Source organism: Perca flavescens, chromosome 17, assembly GCF_004354835.1.
Source record: "Perca flavescens isolate YP-PL-M2 chromosome 17, PFLA_1.0, whole genome shotgun sequence".
NCBI lineage: Eukaryota > Metazoa > Chordata > Actinopteri > Perciformes > Percidae > Perca > Perca flavescens.
In genome coordinates this window covers 15698439-15722236 of record NC_041347.1, presented here as the reverse complement: position 1 = coordinate 15722236, position 23798 = coordinate 15698439, and the positions used below count along the sequence as shown (strand labels likewise).

At 37.7% G+C, this 23798-nt stretch overlaps 1 protein-coding gene across 3 annotated transcripts in view; it reads right to left on the bottom strand.

Moving 5' to 3' along the window:
- Positions 1–23798, bottom strand: part of eys (eyes shut homolog) — a 174358-nt gene that overhangs the window by 134616 nt on the left and 15944 nt on the right. The window contains exons 6-13 of one of the 3 annotated variants that reach the window (XM_028603256.1): positions 23226–23340; positions 20365–20524; positions 14512–14616; positions 9923–10062; positions 8037–8200; positions 7628–7881; positions 5253–5357; positions 440–562 (exon numbers count right to left, since the gene is read on the bottom strand). In XM_028603256.1, the coding sequence (XP_028459057.1) occupies positions 440–562; positions 5253–5357; positions 7628–7881; positions 8037–8200; positions 9923–10062; positions 14512–14616; positions 20365–20524; positions 23226–23340 (1166 nt within the window). Of the gene's footprint in view, positions 1–439; positions 563–5252; positions 5358–7604; positions 7882–8036; positions 8201–9922; positions 10063–14511; positions 14617–20364; positions 20525–23225; positions 23341–23798 lie in introns of those variants that run through there. The other 2 variants (XM_028603257.1, XM_028603259.1) reach the window with 2 other exon arrangements.

Below are 23798 nucleotides of genomic sequence, written 5' to 3'. Positions count from 1 at the left end.
AGCCTGGACACGTAGGCAGGCATCAACTTGATCATATTGTGATCCGAGTTCCCTAAACCGGGCAGTGCTTTAGAATGGAAGGCATCCTGTATGTTTCCATAGCACTGGTCAAGACAGGCTGTGTCATGGATGGGACAGGTGACATATTGCTGATATGTGGGTAAGTGCTCCTTTAAGCTACATGAGTTGAAGTCTCCCATCACAAAGTTAGCTGAATCTGGAGCCTCTGACTCTGCCATACATACATACACGTGTAAACAAACAGCTCTATGAGGATTGTAAACATATACAATAGGGCAATGCAAAAGTGCCAATGGTCGTAACCCTACATACTCCTTTTAGTAAAGAGACCTTGAAGCATGAGAAAAAGCATGATTTTCCACCGGTTATCAATATACCTGCATGACAAATATAACATCCGTTAAAAGGTCTTCCTCACCTCTTTCACAAGTGCAAGAGACATTTTGTCCATCCTTGGTTTCAGCGCATATTAATGTCTGTTCACTGCATAGTCCAAATGAGCAAAGGTCAATATCCACAGAGCAATCTTTCCCCTTGAACCCTGCAATGAAAACTGAGTTCACAATGCAGAAGGGAAACTCAGCCAAACCTTAGAAAATAAGCAAGGAGGATTGAATTCTTAAAACAACAGTAACACATATTACGGAACACATATGTATGTGTCTATATGTTTTATTAGGTTTAGGGACTGTTCGTTATTTATTTAAGGGGCCACCGGAGGAGTTTTGGGACCTTTAAGATAAAAAGACTTGACCTACCCTCACCAGTAAACATTTTTCTATGACCCTCCAAAATAAATTGAAAAGAGGCATGACCCTCCCCTTATGTGCTAGTTAGCGCTTAACAAAGATGTACAGATGCGATTTGATCTTTTACGGCCATGACATAAACGAGTTAACCTCTGCATTCTCATCTTACACATCACACTCCTCTGTTATGGTGTGGTGGCCATTTCAGATTTCGATTCACATTTACTCACTAACATTGTTGTGGAAACACAATAAGCATGGAAACTAAATGCACACTTCCTGCATTACTTCAAATACTAAGTTACTCCTCTAGTAAACTAGTATTCACATGAAATAAAACAAACACATTGAGACCATTCAGCAAAGGACATTGTAACAATTTAACAATTCGCCATTATGAAATCCAATTGTGGCACGGCTGTCTTGGAACACAATAGACAGACATTAAATTAAATTCAACTAAAATGTAACAGTCAACACTCAGTGTTGGACCTACAGTCTGTTGAGATGCCGCTCCAAACGCAGAAACGAAGTGCAGTCACACCATAAAACGTTAAGACACGTTGAGATAAAAGATCCGAGTTTTGCCGTAATCCAATGACACGGAAAAAAAGTAATCCACAGCGATCAGTAGATCCACAAACTGAGTCACGGTGTATCTAGCAAGGCCTATATGAGCGTCACATTCACCAGCCAGCTCCAAACAGGTGAACGAGGCCTCTCCACTTCGCCGTTTAAACAAAGTGGAATAAACGTATAAAAGTCCAAATCTACACAAAACCCGCAATCAATTAGTAAGCTGAGATCAAATGTATATACATGGCATTTAGGAAACCTTTATTGCAAGGTTGGCACTGCAAGATGTCCAGACTAGTGCAACAGTAATTTTAGTTTTTTGCGTCCTGCTGCTCTCATCGTCAGCCAGGTAATATTGTTTTTTACATGAATACAAAAGTTCCCCTCAACAAAGAATAAAAAGACATGACCCTCCCCTATTTTCCTCCGGTGGTCCATTCCATAAATACCGAACAGTCCATTAGACGTCTTTTCTTTAGCACATTAATGTGGGTATTGATTCTTGCCCTTGCAATCTACCTGCTATGAAGTATGCTAATTGTGAATCATTGACAGAGGCCCTCCCGACCAAACTGATCTGTATCACATTTATCTGCCCCACCAAATGCACGTCTGCATGTCACTGATAGATACCCATGTCAATATCTATTGTTGTAAATATAGCACAGACAGACGGTGTGACCAAAACTCATTACATGTTTGTACAAATAAAAATGACTTAAAAGGAGAAGCCCAAAATAGATTACTGTGTTTCTTCACTGACATCCCACTGTTCAACCTGTGCCCATTAGCTCATGTGGAACAACACATTTGCATTTAATTGTTACATTCGCAAAGGTGGGAGATTCATTTTATGGAGTCACGGAGGTTTCTTTTTGTCATGCTAACCAAAACCCTCTTTAACCCAGAAGCCTCTAAACAGGAAGAATGTGCCCATAACCCCCGTCGCATTAATCTGAGTGCAGTGGGTGTCTGCAAAGTAGTTCTTACTCACTGACAACGGACAGAACTATTTCAAACATCACTTCCTAATGCAAATCCTTTTTATCAAGACTTGAATATACCCACAGGACAGCGGGTATATTATACTATGTACTTCCTGTCTCCACTTTTTTTACCTTGTAATATCTTTCCAGAGCTGCGGACTTTACATCAACACATCTATCTAGATGTCTGATGACCTTCCAACTACCCTTTTCTCATTATATTATGTATTGCCTTGAGTAGTTAATGGACAGCTATTGCCTCCAACAGAGTGTTTCAGAAGTGTTTAATAACCAATTGTGCATGCAATTCACTCCAAGGTTAATGTTGCATGAAGGAATGTCACATTTACAGTGTCACCATCTCCAAATGGGACTCCCTTTTCTATCTGACAGCTACTAGTGGCTCAGCCCAACTCTGCTGCAGAAACAAAGGCAGAAAGTAAAGCTGTTTTTCACTTTATCTCAAAATGTACAGTAGTAACAAGACATACTGTAATGTATTGTTGAATACATTAAAGCCAAGTCCTTATGTACCCATGTTCAGTGGTTAATGATAACAGCCATGGGTCATAACTTGGCCCAGAGAACTGCTGGTCATCAGCATATTTAAGTAATCTCTCATCATCAACAACGTCCTGGTTGCTTCACTGAGCTGAAAAACTGAAAATCCTGTTCATAGATAGAAATCACCAAATACAGTTGTTACTTCTAAGTGAGTTTGATAAATAAAATGAGAAACGGTTCAACCCTGACCGGTGCACATTGTGAAATGGTTGCAGTTTTAAACACGTGGTTAACATTGTGAAATGAAAAAACGACTTGGTTAGGTTTAGTCAACAAAACTACTTACGTTTACGTTACATACGGTTACGTTTAGGAAATGATAATGGTTTGGGTAAAAAAAAAAAAAAAAAAAAAAGAGGTACATTTGTTAAGTAACTCAAGTTACAAACGCAAGTTAAGCACCACCTTAAAACAACAAAAAACTTCTTGGATTACTCGGTTTAAGACAAATCAGCATCTAATTTATGCTTAACTATTTCAAACTATTCCTCCTACATTTCATCTTATCTTTAATAAGTTTGGTACATAAATTTAATGGATGCGCCGAAGTCAGGTGACAATGTTATGCTACCTGCTATTGGTTCTAGACTTCCTGTACCTGTAGACTTGAATAAATGCTGCTAAATATGATCTGCAGTTTTAACCAAGTTTAAATGACACATGCTGCAAAATGTGTAAGTGGCACAACGACAGAAACTTTATACATTTAAATGGTTCTGACTTCATAGTTACCAGACTGACTCAGTGAAAGTATTTAGACATACTCCAAAAACCACAGCTGCCATCAGATGATTGGCATTGCCAATTGCTATGTGTGTTTTGAGAGCCAGGTGCAGATTAAACGATTGTATTTTCTGTCACCAAAAAAACACATTTAAAGGATTGTGCAACTCTGGCTGAAGTTTCCCTGAGAGCTTTCTGGTTTTATTTACAAAATATATAATATTATACAAAAAAATGCTACAATATACACAGTACAACTAAACACAGAGATACTGTAATGTAGTTGCAAACAGGAAACTGTGGAAGGAGTGGTAAATAGTGATAGTCTTTCTGATTCCTTGTGTGTTTTTGTAGAGAGAAGCAAGCAAACCTGACAGACCATTTATCTAATTCAATTTCTGAAAAGATAAAGTGATCAGAAACACCTGTCTATAAATCTTTCAATGAAATCAAAACAATAATGGAAGCTCTACTGACACATTGGTGTTCTGTTTTTGCCCAAATCTAATTTGAGCAACGGGCAGAAAAAATAATAAGAGCAGATTATTTACAGTGATGCATTTGCTGTGTCCATAATGTCATAAAAACACACCATGTAACAGGTGCTGCGCATGTTTCAAGGCAGTAAATATTTTAATGACTTCACCCACATTTGTGTTGATTTATGACGCAGTAAAATAGAGGGATATTTGGCTGAGGGAAAGGCACAGAGAACTAAAACAAGATTCACAATGACAACCAAACAGCAGTGATATTGTTTCACTGCATCATATTCAAACAACTTAAGTCAGAGGCTACACTTTCCAAAGAATACTAAATATCCAACATAACTTGTGCAGTTACTCTGCCTTTGTGGAATATATTGAGAAAATAATTTAGCAAAACAGACCATTGCCCGGAGTGTATTTTGTACCAGGTCAACACCTATATTTTATTTCTCAAATATTTTTCTGTAAATCCTGTTCTGTGTATTGTGGCTGTTTACTACTGAATGTGACATTGGACTGTGGCATTCTGATTTGTGCAATCAAGTAGTGATTAAGTATTTTATTACCAGAGGGCATAGTAAAATCAGCCGCACACAAAGGAATGCAACATCTCCCTCTATTATGGACCGATTATAGAGTCTTTCTGGAACATGGGCTTTGAAAAAGTTCTTAACATATACAAATGTATAACACACACAATGTTACTTGATTAAAGGGCAATGCCGAAAACTAAATCTCAGTCTAATTAGGGACATCCTGTTTATATGCATTAATGCTTAGAAAGATATAAAACTATTGTTTTCTTTACAGGTCTACTTGCTACAATTTTAACCTTGATTCTAAAAATATATTTGTTTTCAAACCCTAATCCATAATACAGAGTTATTATTTCTATTTGGTTGTGCTTATTTTAACTGGTTTCTAGCCTGCATTCAAATCTATGCACCTGCTTATTTCTGTCTTTGCTATCTTTGGAAACATATCCTGAGCAGCAATTGAAAAATGATCTAAGTAAACAAACAAGTTTGTATGTTAATGCCTGAGAAATAAACTTTTTATGTATTCCCAAGGTATAGTTTACTAAAAATTAATAGCATGATATTTTTGTAAACATGCTCAATAATACACAAGTAGTTGGTACTTACCAAAAGGACAATGACAAATGTAGTCATTTATCAGATCCATGCACGAGCCTCCATTTAGACAAGGCTGCGACCAGCAATCATTTACATTCTCAGAGCAGGTCCTTCCTGCAGGACGAGGAGAGAAACAAATAAACTCTATTTAATGTCAAAGGGACTACAGTTTACTCTACTGTATGTGAATAACAATTCTAAACACATTCAAAACATATGCAGTACACATTTCTGTACATTTTTACAACAATGAGCGGCACCTGGTTTATTGGTAACAGGATTTTATTTCATGAGGCTGCTGATTGCTTCTGATTCTACTGGCTCAAAATGTGATTGAATGATTATGTGTTCAGCATGTTGCAGCTTGAATGTATGCAGACATGGTTTAAGCTCCATTTTAATATCCTTTGGGCAAGAATAAGACACAGAATTGATTCGAGAATTTACTGACAAATTTAATGCTCCACTAGGCCTGGCCTCTGGCGATGTTTCAGACCTCTTAGATCTCTATGAGCCGAAGAGCTCATAGAGAACTAACAGCCTGACATCCTCAGGCACTGCTCTTCTATCTGCACTGCTGTCTACACCAAAGGTAATTGTACTTTTGCCATCACGACCCCATACACTGGCAAGTGCTCTGTTAATAATGTACTGTAAGATAACCATACAATTAAGATAGCTTCTGACTGTACCTCCAGCCTAAGTATATTGTACAATTTAGATATTTTCACCACACATGGCCACGATTGCTAACATTATGTCCACATTATGCCGGATGTCTAAGAGACGACTGTTTAAATGAGCATTATCTAATGCTAATTTGATTTTGGCATAATAAAATTATATAATAAGGGATATTCTAGGGCTAGGCAATAAATCGATTTTATCGATTAACTCGAATGTGTAGTTAACATCGATTTGTTTAAATGAAAATCGGTTTTCTCCTTAACATCCGCCAATGCTCCCCTCTGGGCTCCCATAGTTCCGAATGGGCACAGCCCTCCCCCCGCGCTTTTGCCATAGAGATACACAAACAACATGGCAGCGACAAGGACTAACATTAGTTCTTTTCTTAAATAGTAGTTTCATTACTTACTTAACAGTAATCTCCGCCGAAATGACCAGCAGCTCGCGGTGCTCTGTCCCCGGCTGACAGTCACCTATTCTCGGATAACTGAACCACCAACTAAAGCCTGACCTGACGGAGCACCATGCGGAGCACCAGAGCCGGTGTTGAGGAACTCTGTTGGAGCTCAACACATCTACTAAATGCCGCTGATACGACCAAGCTGTGACGGAGGTCTGTAGCGGCTTAAACAACTAGCAATCACCGCTCTGTAGCACGGAGCTCCTCTTCAACGTTTTTTTTTTACCGCTAGTTAATACGAAGGAGCTTGCTACAGGTATGCTACATTCATGAGACGATTGGATGTTAATGTTCGTTACTGAGCAACACGTGAAAATAATAGGGGCAATGTTGCGCGACTAAAGTCAAAATGACTTGAAGTGAATTACCTGTATGTGCGAAAACAGCTTTATCTCGTGCATCCGTTTTGTTATTATATTTCCCCAAAATTGGCATGAATAATCACAATGGTATACATGCCCTGTGTGTGTGCCTGTGTGTATCAGTCAAAACAAAATAAAGTTAAAACTTGTTTTGAACAATTTCTTTGTCATCTGCAGATTGATTTTAAGAAGGGAAAAAAAAAATGATTTAAATCGGATTTTTTGTGAGGCCATATCGCCCAGCCCTAGGATATTCCTACAGTATGTGATCTGCATGTTTTAACATAAACATGACATTAATTGTAACAGGTAACTTTAACTGAGTCCTTCTTGTCCTAAAACCATCAGGTAAACATGAAACAGATGTTATATACACACACATCATAAAACCAGGCATTTTTCTTAACAGTGATGAGTGAACGTATACCTTCTAGCTACAAGCTTTTGTATGTGGTTAAGTTCTAAATAACTCAGTAATACGAGTGAACCGTATTTCTTCTATTCATTACTGCACTGAAACAGAGCAAACAAGGTGTTTATGTCACTATAAAACGCATTCTAATATATGTCTGAATTTTAATAATTTCTATGTATCATATTCCAAATTTCCATCTACTTTCATCTTACAGTATTTGACTCAACCTGACAATGTTGCCCTGGCCACTGATACATTTAAAATTCCAATGTGAAAACTGGACCTAATGTGCAATAATGATGAGCAAAATCTGATGAACTTTCTATGTGAATGCGCTGTATTTCTGTCTCAAACATCTTAACATTCAAACACTAAAGCCTGCCCTAAAAGCTGATATTCCTGTGGCTGGCTATACTAATGGCTGCAAATAGGCTCACATTCACATCAGATGGTCTCATACCCTCAAACCCTGGGGGACAGTGGCACCGATAATCACTGATTAGGTCCACACAGGTGGCACCACTTGCGCAGGGGAAGCTGTTGCACTCATTTGTTTCCAGTTCACAGAGCAAGCCTTCAAATCCAGGCATGCAACGGCACGTAAAGTTATGCTGCTGGTCCAGGCAAACACCATGTTCAGAGCAGCAATGGCCAACACAGTAATCAATGTCCTCTTCACAGTAGACGCCTGTGTATCCTCTGGGACAAAGGCAGCTAGCAACAGATTAAAGAGAATTTCTTAATACTGTATAGAGGTAGAGGAATTCTTTCAACCCTGAAGGAGGAGAACAGTAAATGTCACAGGTTTTACAATCATTGACATTCTGGAGCCTGAATTGCCGGAGGGCAATCAAGATTTGAACACTCACCTGTAACCATCAATCTCATCCACACAAGTGGCTCCATTTTGACACCAATGTTGAACACAATCATTGACATTTATATGGCAGTTCTGACCAGACCAACCAGGTGTACAGATACAGGTGTAGCTACTGACATCATTGAACACACAGCGTCCTCCGTTGGCACATGGCTGTTGATAGAAGACAGAGCTGTTAGATACACATGGCATAAAATAGGTTGCTTCATGTGCAAAAATGGAATCGCTTCATCTTGTATGGTAATAGTTTAGATTGGATTAAGCAGTCAAAAATATAACCATCATTTTACAATGCAAGCACTGGTCATTTCTTGCTCCTGGCTGCCTGAAAATGATCTTCATTACAGCCACATGACACACTCATGAATACTGATCCATGCTCTATAACTGGGTTCACTCAGTATTCCATGTAGCATCTACATTGTGTCTTACAAGACAAGATCAATGGTCATTGAGGGCTAAACCTCCCAAGAGTTCTCTGTAACTAAACAGATATGCCTGCTAGCTGGTACATGTGTCTATAGAGTAGAAGGGAAACAAAGGGGCTGAGGAAGAGCTGGCTTGTGGGAAGGTGTATAATGCAGACATCATGGCATTTCTGTAAGGCGGCCAACACAAGGCTTTCTCCACAGTGAGTGATCATCTCCATCTGTCATCTGAAGAAGCTCTTCTGTTCAGGCTTGGTCGCTATGTTTTTATTTATTTTTTAACCCAGAGGGTTGATTCATCTATATCTTAAAAAAAACAACCTGCACTTTCAAAAACACAGACATTGAAAATCTTCAGTGGCACTCATCCACATCAGGTAGTCCTGTAAATGTGCTCTTCTCCTGCATGCCAAAAGCAAAAACTCTCACACAATTCCAGCTTTGTCTTCTTCTACAATGAATGCTTAAAAATCTGGAGGATGTGCAACCACATTTAAAATAAAAACAAAGAACATATGTGCTTCATTGATTTAAATATGCAGTATACAGTATTCTGGGAATATATATATACTGTATAGTTCAACACTATAGCCATTAACCAGCTGTTTTTGTATTTACGGTCAGGCCATAGGTCAAACAATATTACTTAAATATACACAGCAAAATTCCAAATGCATCAATAAAAGTCACAAGAAAGCAGTGAACTCCCTCATTAGTCTAATCGAGCTTTCTTCCGGGGTATTCCGACATGCTGTACAGCTTCTGCACCAGCTGATTGCTGTGTTTATGGATTATCGCATTTGTTGTCAATCTTCCTGTGAGACTTCTGCTTATTTTTATCCCTGTGTATAACAAAGGATTATCCCACAATTTATAAATAAGATACTTATTCAATATTTGATACCTTCTCACTTTAGTCCTCAATGTTAAAATGTCAGTTTGTGGTGACAGTCTGAAGACATTTTGCAGGTTAATATAAATAACTGGGCATATACTTTCTTACTTTACATATAAAAAGTACCTATAAAATCCAACCCCATAGAAGATGTGCTTTCTGTATTTGTATTTGGTTTGATTAAGTTAAGTTTTTTTGCCAGTGTCACACTTCTCATTTGTGCATTCATAATACACCACTACCCCGACTAGATATCAATGAGATTGTTCTGGTGTGATCTATGCAAGTTCTGTTTTATTATTTGACAAAAATGATTGTCGAAGCGCACCTAAATAAAAAAAGGGAGAAAATTACATAAAACATCCTCATTAATTAGCTTGTTAAGGTTCCCTGTTGTTGTGATAATGTGTTTGCACTGTTTTAGAGAATGCATAGAAATTGCTTCAAGACAAACAAACAGAAGACTGGGAGCTCTTTAAACATTTAGGACTGAAGAGAAATACTTAACAGAACCGCAGATGAAGACAAACACATGAGAATTGTTTTACCCACTTGAAGGTTTTTAGGGCAGGCTACACGGCAGGTATATTTAAGGCCATCTGGGAGATCCAAACACTGTGTCTTTGGTGGACATGCGTTGTTGGGTAAAGCACAAGCATCTATGTCAACTTCACAATTCTTTCCCAGAAAACCTGAAAGAAAAGATTTAATATAGTTAATTTAACTGATGCAATACTTGACCAGATCTGCTGCCAACCCATCTCCAATTATTGTCACTGTACTAGGTCATCTCTTTTATATATACACAACTAGAAAGGCTCTCGGAGAGCGCAGAGGCCATGCCCTATCTCACACTGTTAGTGCAGTGTACATTTTCCCAGTCAGGAACTAATTTTTCAGATTTTTCCAACACCACATTCATGCGGCACAAACGGCCTTTCTCGCAACGTTAACGAAAGTGGAAAAAAAAAAATTCTATCCGGCCCGAGATTCGGATCCGCTCCAATATGTAATGGGTTCTTCCTTGGCCAATGTTACACCCTTCCACCAGGTTTCGTGAAAATTGGACAATGAGTTTTTCACTAATTCTGCTGACAGACAAACAAACTAACAAACAAAGGGACAAGCCAAACCGAAAAAATGAGCTCCTTGGGGGAGGTTATTAATGTCTGTATTAGGTCAGCTCTTCTATATATCTAACTAGACGGGCACTCGGAGAATGTAGACTGCCAAGGCCACGCCAAATCTCGCAATCTCGCCCTGTGATTCAGATCTGCCCCCAAGTTAAATGGGTTATTTCTTGGCCCACGCTACACCCTAACACCAAGTTTAATTGAAATGGACCTTTTTCACAGCAGACATTTTGACTTGTCCTAGTAGGAAAAGCACAGCTGAAATTAATAACCTAAACGATGGCTCAATTCCATCAAGTGTCCCAGTAAGCTATTTCAGTGAGTCAGCATGCACAATACCAGGACCTCTCCTAAGTGGAATGCAGCCATCATTAATGGTTTTGAATACACCTGTGCTTTTCCTACTATGACATGTCTGCCGTGAAAAAGGTCTATTGGGCCAGTAGTTTTTCCATAATCCTCCTGTAAAACAGACAAACAAACAAACCGAACCAAACACATAACCTCCTTATACAAGACAAGAATTGGACCAATTTTGCGTTGACTGGAGGATTGGCCCTATATTGAAGGGTATCTGATGTGCCACAGTGCCTCCCTGACTTTGTACTTGAGCCTCAATTTAATTCTTGAGTTTGATTATGCAAACTTTCATATTGTGCTTCTTTTTTCCCCCGATTTTTCATCCAATCCCTCTATTTTTTGCTATTTTACTTTGAATACTCATCTGTAACCAAAAAAATGGTTGGTTAGTATAACAGCAGAGACATTGTCTTGTCCCTAAAGGAAATCTGTCATTGAGGTGGTGTAATTGGAAATAATGTCTGATTTGATACAACAGATTATACATTTGGCAAAACCATGAATTCTGTAAGCTTAAGAACAGTGAGAACTGTGCAGTAGTTTGACTTTGCCCATGTAACATGCGGTATTGATTTGGTAATATATTCAGTGGCAGGTAGGGCTTGGAACAAAGAAAGTGACCTGCAACTTATAATGCCACCCATGTTTTAATACTTTGCTTAGTACTCGGGTCCGGCACACAGCAGACTATTTTCTTACATTGTAAAACTCACTTCACCATGAGAAGATGCAGCAGATGAGGCATATGAGTGGAAGAGGCTTAGGTTTACTGAGATAACAGATGGGATTTAGTAGCAAGGCTGGAAAGCCAGGGTGTGCCCTGTGGAATTTCGTTACCATGGATCTGTGGCCACATCTAGTACCAGTTTATTTAGGGAGTTAGGGATTCATGATCAGGGATTACTGCAGGCTGCAAAGGCAGCTTCAGAGGCTGCTGAAAAGAAAAGGCACCAGCTTGTGTCCAATGTATGGATATATATCTCATGTTTGCAATACAGCAAATGTCAACTCAGTGTTCAAACAATACTTTCTACTTGCTGTATAATCATCTTGGGCTTACTGTTGATATTAACATTAAGAGGGAAAATACAGTCATCGTAGGCACATTTGTGAAACATGTATGTTCCTAAAAATAGAGACAGGCCTGTGTGGATAGGCACAGTCCTGATCGCTGCTCTGAGCAGGTGTAATGGGGGCGGCACAATGATAACTGTTGAGCCTTCTGGGGTGTCGTGGGTCTAATTCAACTTGACATCTGTGATGGGAGGTTCCCACTCGATAACCCCAATGACATAGCCATCAGCCCACCCCGTCGTTCATCCAAAATCACAGCCAGATTTCCACATAGATGCTCACCCAAAAAGCACAAGGGACAGTCACAGCAGATATGGTGTATTGGAAAATGAGAGTTAAAAAAGAAAAAAACATATAATGTTTTTGTATAAAGGGTCATATTCATTAATTGAAGAATGGACATACAGATCCCTATTAGGATCACCCCTCACACCATTATGTTGGAAACCAGGCATTGCATTATTAAAGTAGGATTGAGCTTAAATAAAATTAAAAGGTAAGTACTGTAATGTTAGGTTTTCCATTACCAGCACTTTTGGTTTCTATGTTATTTTTGCATTGTCCATTATTATTCAGATGGTTCAAACCTGCTGGCCTTTAAAATAGTTTGCAAGTTTTCCTTGTGTCTGCAAATGTTTCCTCCAGTTTCCTCACTAAATTCAAAGAGATGCCAGTTAGGTGAACTGGAAACTCTAAATTCCCTGTAGGTATGACTTTGTTTTTCTGTCTGTGTGTTAGCCCTGAGATTGACTGGCAACCTCTCCAGGGTGTGCCCCACAGTACGTCTCACCCAATGCACGGTGGAGGAGTCTCCAGCCCCTCACAACCCTGAGCAGGATAAGCAGCATAAGAAATGATGGATGGATGAATTACGCTTCAAGCTATCATTCACAATCTTTAAAACGATGGAGAGTTGCACCTTAGACACTTCAAGGGCTGACAGAATTCATCAGTTGATGAAAAAATACAATGCTACATCTGAATGTCACCTTAAATAGTGACTCTAATGTGCCTTGCTTCAGTAGCTGATGAGGAATTACTGGTATTGTCCTTTAATTAATTAAACAATTGAACAAGACTTAACAAACAAAATGTTTCATTACCATCCATGTTACATTTCCCTAAAGAGCCAAAAAACATTTGATGAGAACAGCGGCTAAAAATAACAGCGGTAAATTCTTGTGAGAAAAACATCATCTGGCCACTAAGATGCTATGCCCACAGTGTCTTTGGTCTGTACGTGCAGTAAAATGTTCCAGTGAAATGGGCAAGAGCAACTGCCAGACACACTAACTGTACCCTGCCAGCAACACAAAGCTCCCGCGAGTGGTCCATCAGTTTACGTTTAGTGAATGTAAATTCAGACTCAGCCCGTCAGGCACTATAAGCATTTACAGGAAAATTATATTAATAGGAGTTTCACAATATGCTATTATGAAACTCCCATTAATATATTTCCACAATTTGGTTGCATCGCTGGGTTCTGGCAAAGAGCTTGGTGATTTTTCTCAGTTGCTCATCACAGGCCAAAGCTGTAAACGGATACTGTGAATGATGTGACAAAGACCCTGGCTGTGCCTTGATGCCTCTACACTGCACAATGGAGCATGTTGTGATCAGTGAGAGGTGGGCCTTTTATACATACGTACACATACATATACATAGTACACACACACACACACACACACACACACACACACACACACATATATATATATATATATATATATATATATATATATATATATATATATATATATATATATATATATATATATATATATATATATATATATATATATATATATATATATATATATATATATATATATATATATATATATATATATATATGTGTGTATATATATATATATATATATATATATATATATATATATATATATATATATATATATATGTGTGTGTGTACTATATATATATATATATATATATATATATATATGTGTACTATATATATATATATATATATATATATATATATGTGTGTGTGTGTGTATATATATATATATATATATATATATATATATATATATATATATATGTGTGTGTGTGTGTACTATATATATATATATATATATATATATATATATATATATATATATATATATATATATATATATATATATATATATATATATCTTGTAGTTTCATGACAGAAGGAATTTGAGTGCTTTATTTCAACATATTAAAAAGTAGTAAAACATAATTTCAAATACAGTATATGAATACAAAAATATATGAACAAAACAAAGAACCCAAGAATTAAACAAATATTTTTTGTTAACAGGTTATAAGTAAGAAATATGATGGGATGAATTAATTCATGCTGACTTCTCGAGCCTAACTTCCTCAGGCAGGATATGTCACAGTCTAGGGATCCCGCTGGCAAAGGCTAATCGCCTTTGGTTTTCAGTGTACACTGAGACAGCTGAGGATCTTAGGCCATTTTAACAGAAGTTTAAAAGGTCTGCAGCACTCCCTGCTACCACAGCTAATACAGATATCACTTAAATGTCATTACAAAGCTCTAATTTTGACAATAGCCCAACGTACCTGTAGGACATTGGCATTTGTGGTGTCCTAGCAAGTCAGAGCACGTGCCATTGTGCTGACAGGGACTGGAATTGCACTCGTTGATCTCAGTCTCACAGTTTGTTCCTGAAAAATAAAAATAAAATTAGTTTGAAATGAGTTGCATTTGTATCACATCACCATATTCACATAGAGCTCCTTTTGAGTGATAACACATTGTCATTACCTGTACATTAAAATACTACTTTGACAAAAGCCCCTTTTTTCTGTATGAATAGAAGCTACAAAGAAAATGATTATTTACCATTTTTAGTAACAGACAGTTCAAACAGGGGTTTATTTTCTCTAACATCTCCCTTTGCTATTCTAGGAACTATCTAAATTCTACAGGACCCTACTAAAGAGATATTTGCAGCCTAATTATTGCTCAAGAGAAAGCTTAGCATAAAGACTTGAAGCAGGGGGAAACCGCTAGCCTGGCTCTGTCCAAAGATTACAAAGAAATCAGCCCGCCAACAACTGTAGTGCACTTATTAACATGCATCTCATTGGTTTAATCAGCCTTAGTGTAAAAACGACATGTAGGGATTATATGCAGGTCTATTTCTTAACTGGGAGTACAGACAACCTGGAGTCTTGTTATCTCTGTGACGTTGCCAGGCAGATTTCTTTTAGTTTTACCTTTGAACAGAGCCGGGCTAGCTGTTATTCCCTGCTTCCACTCTTTATGCTAAGTTAAGATAATTGGCTGCTGGATTTGGCTTCCTATTTAGTATACAGATATGAAGGTGGTATCAATGTCCTCTAAATACTTTTGTTAAGAAAAGGAATAAGCATATTTCCCAAACCGTTCCTTATGGAGTTGCCTGCAAGTGTTAGAGCAACTTTTCTCCTGAAACAATAATTAGGCCACAAATATTCCTTAATAAGATGCTGAAGGATACAGGTGGTGAGCCCCTGGAATTGCAAAGAGAGATAGGGTTGGACAGTCTCACTTTCTTGTTAAGAAAATAGACACTTTATAAGGAGCCTTGTCCCAGCTGAAGCGAGCAGAAATAGTGGGGGCTGCAGGTTGCTTGATAGGAGATTTGTTTGCTGCTGAGCTGCCTCAGCAGCTGCTAGTTCTACCGCTGTGGTTGAGGGTGGGTGTCTTCCAGTACAGGTTATTAATTTAAAATGTCCTATCATCAATAACAGAGCAGCAATGACATGTAGTGAAAGTCTCTTCTTGACAGCGGCAACCTCATGCTACGGCCCAAACACCATGATGGATATCATCTGCACGGTAGTTGCTACAGGTCATTATATTCAAAATATGCCATGCTGTGCAGCAGACAATTATACAAATATTTCCTACTATAATCTGAAAAACACCTACCCTCATTTCTGGCTGTGAATAAAATCAATTATGTAGTATTTTTTATGAAACTTCAATGATGTGAAATATGGTGTTTAGGCTAAAACGTGTTTGTACTGCAATGTCTTGAATGTCTAGAAATTATCAAATGTATTTTAAAAAAAATACTGTGATGTTGAAGGCCATATGAATTGAAGGTTATTTTGAATGAACTTCAGCAAAACACTTCTTTCTAATGTGCACAATCATTATTTACCTGCAGGTTCCTTAAAGCTAATATATTTGTATTGCCCAGATGAAGATTCAAATGTAAGACCTTATTCAGTTGAAGAATTACAGATGGTTTCACAATTTGTCTTTTAATCACACTGGATCTTTGGTGGATTCTCGCATGTAACTGAATGCCCTGTCTTATATTATTATCCACACAAATGAAGGGAGTGTGTATGAATGAGACCAAAATATATACCAACAGCTGTTGTTTCTTAAAAAATAAAGCCTTCCAAAATGAAACCCGAATGCTGGGGCGTGAGTAATGTACCCTGAGTTATGATCTATGATAGAGTACAGTGGGTTTTCTGGGCAAAGCCTGAAATTAAATTGGCCTTTCTATGCTGTATGGCCCGAAATTCCAAAGCAAAAATCCCAAGATGCCAGAAAATGATGAATTCTATCAGTCACTAAGACCTGCCATGGTGTAAAAGACAATTTTCCATTACTGAAGTGGCAACAGATTTCAGCTATGAACAGAGGAAAAAAAAAAATCTTGTTCATGTATTGCTATGTAAGGGCTTATCTGACCGACAGGACTTAAGGCTAGATTGGGAAATACGCTATAGGCCAAAACCTGAATGCACTGGGGTAGAAAAAAGAAAATCACATTCACTGGTTGTTTAAGCAATAAAACAAGAGATGAACAATATTGTGCAGTACCATCATAACCCTTATAGAGCATAAACAATGTTCTGCAAGGATCACAATCTGTAGTGTTCCATACTGTCCTTTTTTGTCAAATAATGTCTAGAATAGAGAATGTAACAATGTCTAAATAGAGATGTTCACATACTGTACATTATTATGCTGATGAGTTGCTTATGATATAATGTATGATATATATGATTATATTTCTGAAGCAGAATGGACAGTTCAGATATTTATGTTTACACTGTACTCCAATAGCATTTGTACAATCCATTGTATTGCAACACAATCTTTTTTACCTAATCTTACTGTTACTTAAGTTTTTTTATTTCTTGCACTTACTTTTATACATGTATTGACTAGTTTTTTTTCTTACTCTTATTTTTGCCCTACATTTGACTGTGAGCAACTGCAACTTAATAATTTCACTTAGGGAAAGTATTCTGAAAATGATTCTGATAAGTAAAAATCTTCTACTATGCAGTAAAATGACATAGCTGTGTATGACTTAACTACAAAACTCTCTTAAAAAGGGGTCTCTGCTAGAGACAACATCACAATAGCATCTTATTTACAGGTATGTACTGAAATTATGTTTTTTTAATTTTTTTTTTTATTCATGGTCTCCAGTCTGGGAGGTCTTAGAGCAATGACGCACTTATGCACATCACACTTGATTTTGTTGTTTTGTCTCTACGACTTAGTTTTTCCCCTATATCTCATTCTCCGTAACAACCCCTTTTGTTTTTGTGTCTCTCCCTTGTTCCCCTTGTTTGTTTTTTTAGAACAGTTGTCAGCGATAGCGTAACAACTTTCTGCCAACTTTCTGCCATGTTCCAAGTTGGCAGCTAATTAGGAAGCAGTTTGCCAGAGTACTTGGATTAAATGCAATAAGCAGCAGGCCTTACAAATGTCAAGCAGGCAAGGCTACTGGTAAATAAGCTTTAAGGTTAAAAGAAAAAAATCACTTCATCAAAAGAACTAGGCTTTGCTCAAAATCTGTAGTTGGCTTGTGATTTGTAAATCACAAACCACATATTTCTGGCCTGAAATAGTTATTTTTCAATTCATTTGCACTTTAAAAGACATTCAGTTCACTGTAGGGAGTTTTTTCTTGCACACCTGCTAAGGGTGGTCACAGGGCAGCTATGGAGCAGCAGCCCTTTACGCTGGCTTGGATTCAGTCTTTTGAGATGCAAACATGGAGGTTTGAACCAAAACCTGCCGGTTTTAAGAGCAGCCTCCAGTCTCACAATGTTGCCCTGCTGATCCATGTGCAATCAGTGCACAGTGTTAGAGGTCTTGAATGAACCTATGTGACCCCCCTGTCCCCAAACACACTGCTCTCAGATGTAACAGTTACTTATGTGTTACTAGGGAACAGACTTATTTAATTCATGTCAGCTGTAAGGACATTAGCAAACACTGACTTCAGGAAATTAAATGAACCTGTTTCATTTAATAACCTGTTTGTTAGTGGGTGTTTAAAGGTCAATGCCAAATGTATGCTCAACAAGTCTATTATAGTTTTTTTTTTATTTGAATATAATATACTGTAAGATTAAAAAATTGCCAACATTGTTTAAGCTACATAAGATTTTTTTCATCTGAAAATTGAACAGTGGTGGAAGAGGTCTGCAGATCCTTTACTTGACAAGTATAACAGTAGTAATACTACATTATGCAGAATAATGTCTACTGTAGTATTAGATTACAATTATTGATGCAATAATGTGTACATCACAATTTTAATTACACATACTGCTGGGTATATTAACCTATTACAATCTGGCATTATGTGTTAGTTGATAAATATTTCGTATTACTAATTTAAATGTACAAAGTGACTAGTAGCTAAAGCTATCAAATAAATGTAGTAAGTAAAGTAATGTCAGTAAAAAGTTCAATAATTAGCTTTTTTTTTTTAAACATTTAAACATTTCTTTTAGTCTATTTATTTTAGTTTACGTACAAAAATATTCATGTAAGACAGTGGTTCACGTTTATGTTGTGTTTAAACCCCCGACAGATAGATGGCTATGCTGAGACGCACCACTAGTTTCCTTGCCCAACAGTGCCTAACAGTGCCTGACTTTTTGCTAGCAGCTAACAATGTAGCTATGGCTGAACTCTGGCCTACTTCAGCCTATAAAAATTGGATTACTAAGAACATGTGAACCACAATCCCAAACTGGCAGTTTGATTTGTGTACTGAATTGTTTACCCAAAGTAAACTTCTTTGACTTTTATGCACACCATGTCTTTTTTTTAAATATTAGTTTTTCTAAAATTATACTTTAAAAACATTATAATATATGGCCTTATGCACAGTATCAAAATATATTGCAATATATTGAATCGTGATCCATGTATTGTGATACGTATCCCCAGATTCTTGCCAATACACAGCCCTAGTCAGTTTAAATAAAAAAACAGGTACTCCCAGTACAGGAGCTAACACAAGCTGATGTGAGCTAGCCTACCTGCCCAGGGCAAAATGGAGGCAAGCTGAAGTAAAAAGGATGCTGAAGGAAGACAAAGTATTTACAAACGTAGAATGACAACGTTGAGTTTTCTCAAAAGTTGATGGAGTAACTACTGTAGAGCTAAAACAACCAATTGCAATTAATTGTGTGAATTGGCTTTTCTGGCCCCCAAAGGTCACACCTGGCTTAAAGCAGCCTTTACATTGGTTTGCAGACAATTTAATTCATGGTTAGTCTTACCATCGAAGTAACTGGTGATACAGAGCGAGTCATAGCGCAAGTATGTTATCTAGCCAATGATGCTCAATGACATTGCCTGATATGCAAAGACAATAAAAGGAAGAAGTGGAGGCGTTCTTTCTAAGACCATTTTGATGAAGTTGGTTAGTGGTAGGGATTTGGTGGGAATCTGGGTCTACTGATACAGCCCATAATCCACCCCTATTTTTGCTACAATAACTCATCTCTCAAATCAAAGTGTTGTGCCTTTTAGATAATAAGGGGTTTTTAATAACAAGGTGGCAGTAAAAAATGCATTTCCTTCGCAAACTTTATATGACATAAAATGTTAAGGGACACCTGCCAGCCAATCAGAAACCAGTATTTTCTTCGCCATTAAAGAAGTGCATTTATTCTGGAAATGATTCATACCATCTACTTTAAAACACCAACAAAAGGCAAAATAGAAACATTTATAATTTATGGATCGCTCTCAGCATTAGAGCTCTCTGTGTCAAATGTCTTGCACGAGACTGCAGAATCACCGTCGTGATGGAGTAAATAATCAGAAAAAGACTGTCTTCACCACCTGTGTTGCACGTCTGCCTCAAATCTTTAGATAACGTTGTGCATATATTGCATATACATGTTTACAAAACACCAAATGTCAAAACAGAACACAAATCTCTGCCAACGGTATGTTGCTGTCAAGCGTTACCAGTTCCACAACAGATTTTCCCCAAACATCAATCAGTCATTTGTTGCTCCATGACCAACCTTCCCACAAGGGTTTGTAAAAATCAATCCATATTTTGAGATATCTTGCCAACAGACAGGCGGACAGACAGATGGAAAGGGAGGGGAACAGATAATAAAGCAAAGTTATCTCACCTGTGAAGCCAAGGGGGCATTTGCAGGTGTACTGCGGAGGAGATGAGGGCTGACTTGTTGTAATGCATGTGGCTCCATTCAAACAGTGGTTTGGTTTTATCAGACAGGCATCACCTACATAGTGGCAAAACTCTCCAATCCATCCTGGGGCACAAACACACTGCAGGAAAACAGCACTATATGTGTGTGATTAGGGTACGGTATAGTATACATGAGTATGAATTAAAGCAAAGATGTGTCAAACATGTTGTCAGTGTCACAAATTGACAAATTATATTCAGCAGTAGATCATTCTGCGGATATTTTATTTCCAGAAAGATTTCTTCTGTAGACTTCTGTTGACACTGAGACCTCAGTGTCAACAGAAGTAACGAGTCATTGTTTCTGAAAACATGTTTTTAAATTCTGGCAGCACAAAATTAATTATATGTTAGTGAAGGCAAACATTTTAGGGACCAAACCTGTCTGCATGGCTAGATACGGATAGTGTAAGTGAGAAATGTTTTTTTTTTTTTTTGGGTGACCTGACCCTTTTCAGCTAGAAATCAGCACTTTAATCTCAGCCATGATTTCAATTCAGTGTGCTGAAGTACAGAACCAAAGCAAAACAGTCAAATTATTATCCAAATGGTCTGCTCTGTATATCCACCAATAAAATCAGTGTTATCAATCAAATTTATTTAAAGTATAAAATCACCATTAAACATGGTCTCAATGCACTTTACAATTAAAGGTCCCATGACATGGTGCTCTTTGGATGCTTTTATATAGACCTTAGTGGTCCCCTAATACTGTATCTGAATTCTCTTTCCCGAAATTCAGCTTTGGTGCAGAACTACAGCCACTAGAGCCAGTCCCACAATGAGCTTTCCTTAGTATGTGCCATTTCTGTGTCTGAAGCTATTGTGGAGGAGAGAGGGAGGGGCAAGGTGGAGGGTGGGGGTGTGGCCTTGACCAACTGCCACTTTTCTCGTTTGAAAGCCATGATGTCTCTCTCTCATGGGTGGGCCAAATTCTCTGGGTGGGCAAAGCAGAGAAAGGGGAGGTAACCTTGCTTGTTATGACCTCATAACAAGCAGATTCCAAAACGGCTCATCTGAGCTTTCATTTTCTCAAAGGCAGAGAAGGATACCCAGGGCTCAGTTTACACCTATCGCCATTTCTAGCCACTGGAGGACCATAGACAGGCTGAGGGAACGCATATTAATGTTAAAAAACCTCATAAAGTGAAATTTTCATGCCATGGGACCTTTAAAGGAACACAGAAATAACAGACAGCAACAAAACAACTGAACAGCATTAAAGCAGTAATAATAAACAATACAAAACCAGCAACATAAGACAATAAGTGAAAAGGTGTGTTTGTGAAGGACGCAGAAAGGATGGTGTGCTATGGTGGGCTATAATAAAATAAGTAGAGGTGGGTTTTCTAGATTTTAAAATGTCAACTGAGTGAGCTTCTTTAACATGTAGTGGGAGGCCATTCCACAGATGAGGGACACGGTAGGAAAATGCTCTATAATCAATTTTGTTTACTAGGGGAATGACCAGGAGACCAGCATCAAAAGACCGGAGAGACCATGCCGATAGATATGGTGTAATAAGCTCAGATAAATAAGGTGGTGCGAGTCCATGCAGGGCCTTATATGTTAAAAGTTGAACCTTAAAATCAGCTCTAGCTTGCACTGGGAGCCAGTGAAGAGAGGCCAGAACGGGTGTTATGCAAACATATTTTCTTGTTTTTGTCAATATTCTGGCTGCAGTGTTCTAAGCAAGTTAGTTGAAGGTCTCTAGTGTCACAATTTGGAAGACCAGAAAAAAGACATTGCATAACTTTAATTACATGTTGGAAGTGGAACTGTCCATTACATTACATTATGCAAGTTTGCCAGATTGGGTAGCGCGAGCTGTAGTTCCAATGAGACAACCTGTAGGGGCACCGAAGCGGGAAAAGTTCTCTAGTGTTGCTTTAATCAAGTCGGGAAGACACAAATGCATGGATTACAGTTTCAGCATCACAAAATGATAAAATGGGTCAAATTGATGAGCCATCTAGTTTTGTCAAGAGCATCTCCATGACAAAGGAAATAAAATGAGCAGGCTACTTTTAACCCAATGGTTTTTCATAGTCCAAAGGAAACCACATCAAAATTATAAATATGGCCCATTTGCAGTGAGCAACAATTTTGATTATGTATGACCCCGGTAGAAGGCGTACCAACACAAATGGATTTTAGATTAAGAACAATCTCAGTGACCTAATGGAACACGACTGATGGAGAATGAATAGGAATTATGGGGCATTATGGAGCAGTCACAGGTGTGGTAAAAAAATATATAGATGTTAGAGGAGACTGAACAATAGAGGCAAATTACACCAGAACCTGAGCAAAGCTTCCACATAGTCACAGTGATTAATGGGTAAGAATTGGATTACTGCTGTAGAAATATTCTATCAGTGATGTTTCCGTTATTCTCCTTGTTTTTTTTATTTCAACTAATGATAATAGTTTTCTTATGCACTAAGCCTATTTTATGTTAAAAACTAGAGGTGTTCAGTAGAACACTTCTATATATTTGAACTCTTAGGTTTAAATATTTATGTATTCAAAGGAAGAAAAAAATAGCTGCCAGTCAAAGGCATTTGTCAGTAAAATCAGTCAATAACATATGTAAATAAAAATACACCCATAATGATTTTAAAATATGTTTCACAACTGAAACAAAAGATTGATTGTATGTATCACATCCTGCTTATGAATGTGGTCACTTTATGTTCATACAGTAATTAAGGTGCAGCATGAGATGTATTTTGTGGGATTCAGAGTATTTCATTTAGACTGAAACTTTGAATCACTTACCTGATATCCGCCAATTACACTCAAGCACAATCCCTCATTCAGGCAGTTGATATTGAGCAGCCTGCAGTAGTCAATTATTTCTTCACAATTCTTCCCGGAAAACCCTCTCAGACATCTGTTAAGAGGAGGTCAGTGTCATCAGAATCAATTCACCCAAAGCCTTGAGCACTAACAAGCCATATTTTCTTTTCTTTTATAAGATACATGGGGTTATAATTTGGTTTTCTACATGACCTGTTCGTGATACGGATGTGGGTGAGATAGTGTCTGCAAATTATTTTTCCAGTTTTTATGACCTGGATTGCCAGATGGGTGGATTAAGCATATCAGGACAAATTAAGGTCCATTATAAATCACGGATTATACTTTCCTATTTCAACCGCAACAATCCAACTCCTTATTTCGCTGATTGTACTGCCTAATATGGCAAAAAACACCATTCACTTGTTTAATTTCCCTTGTAATTTTCATATACTGTATGCAGATTGAATCTAAATTTTCTTTTCTTCTTTTATAGCCGTCATAATGAGAAAAACTAAATTGTCACATTTATAATATAGAGCCTTGGAGCCA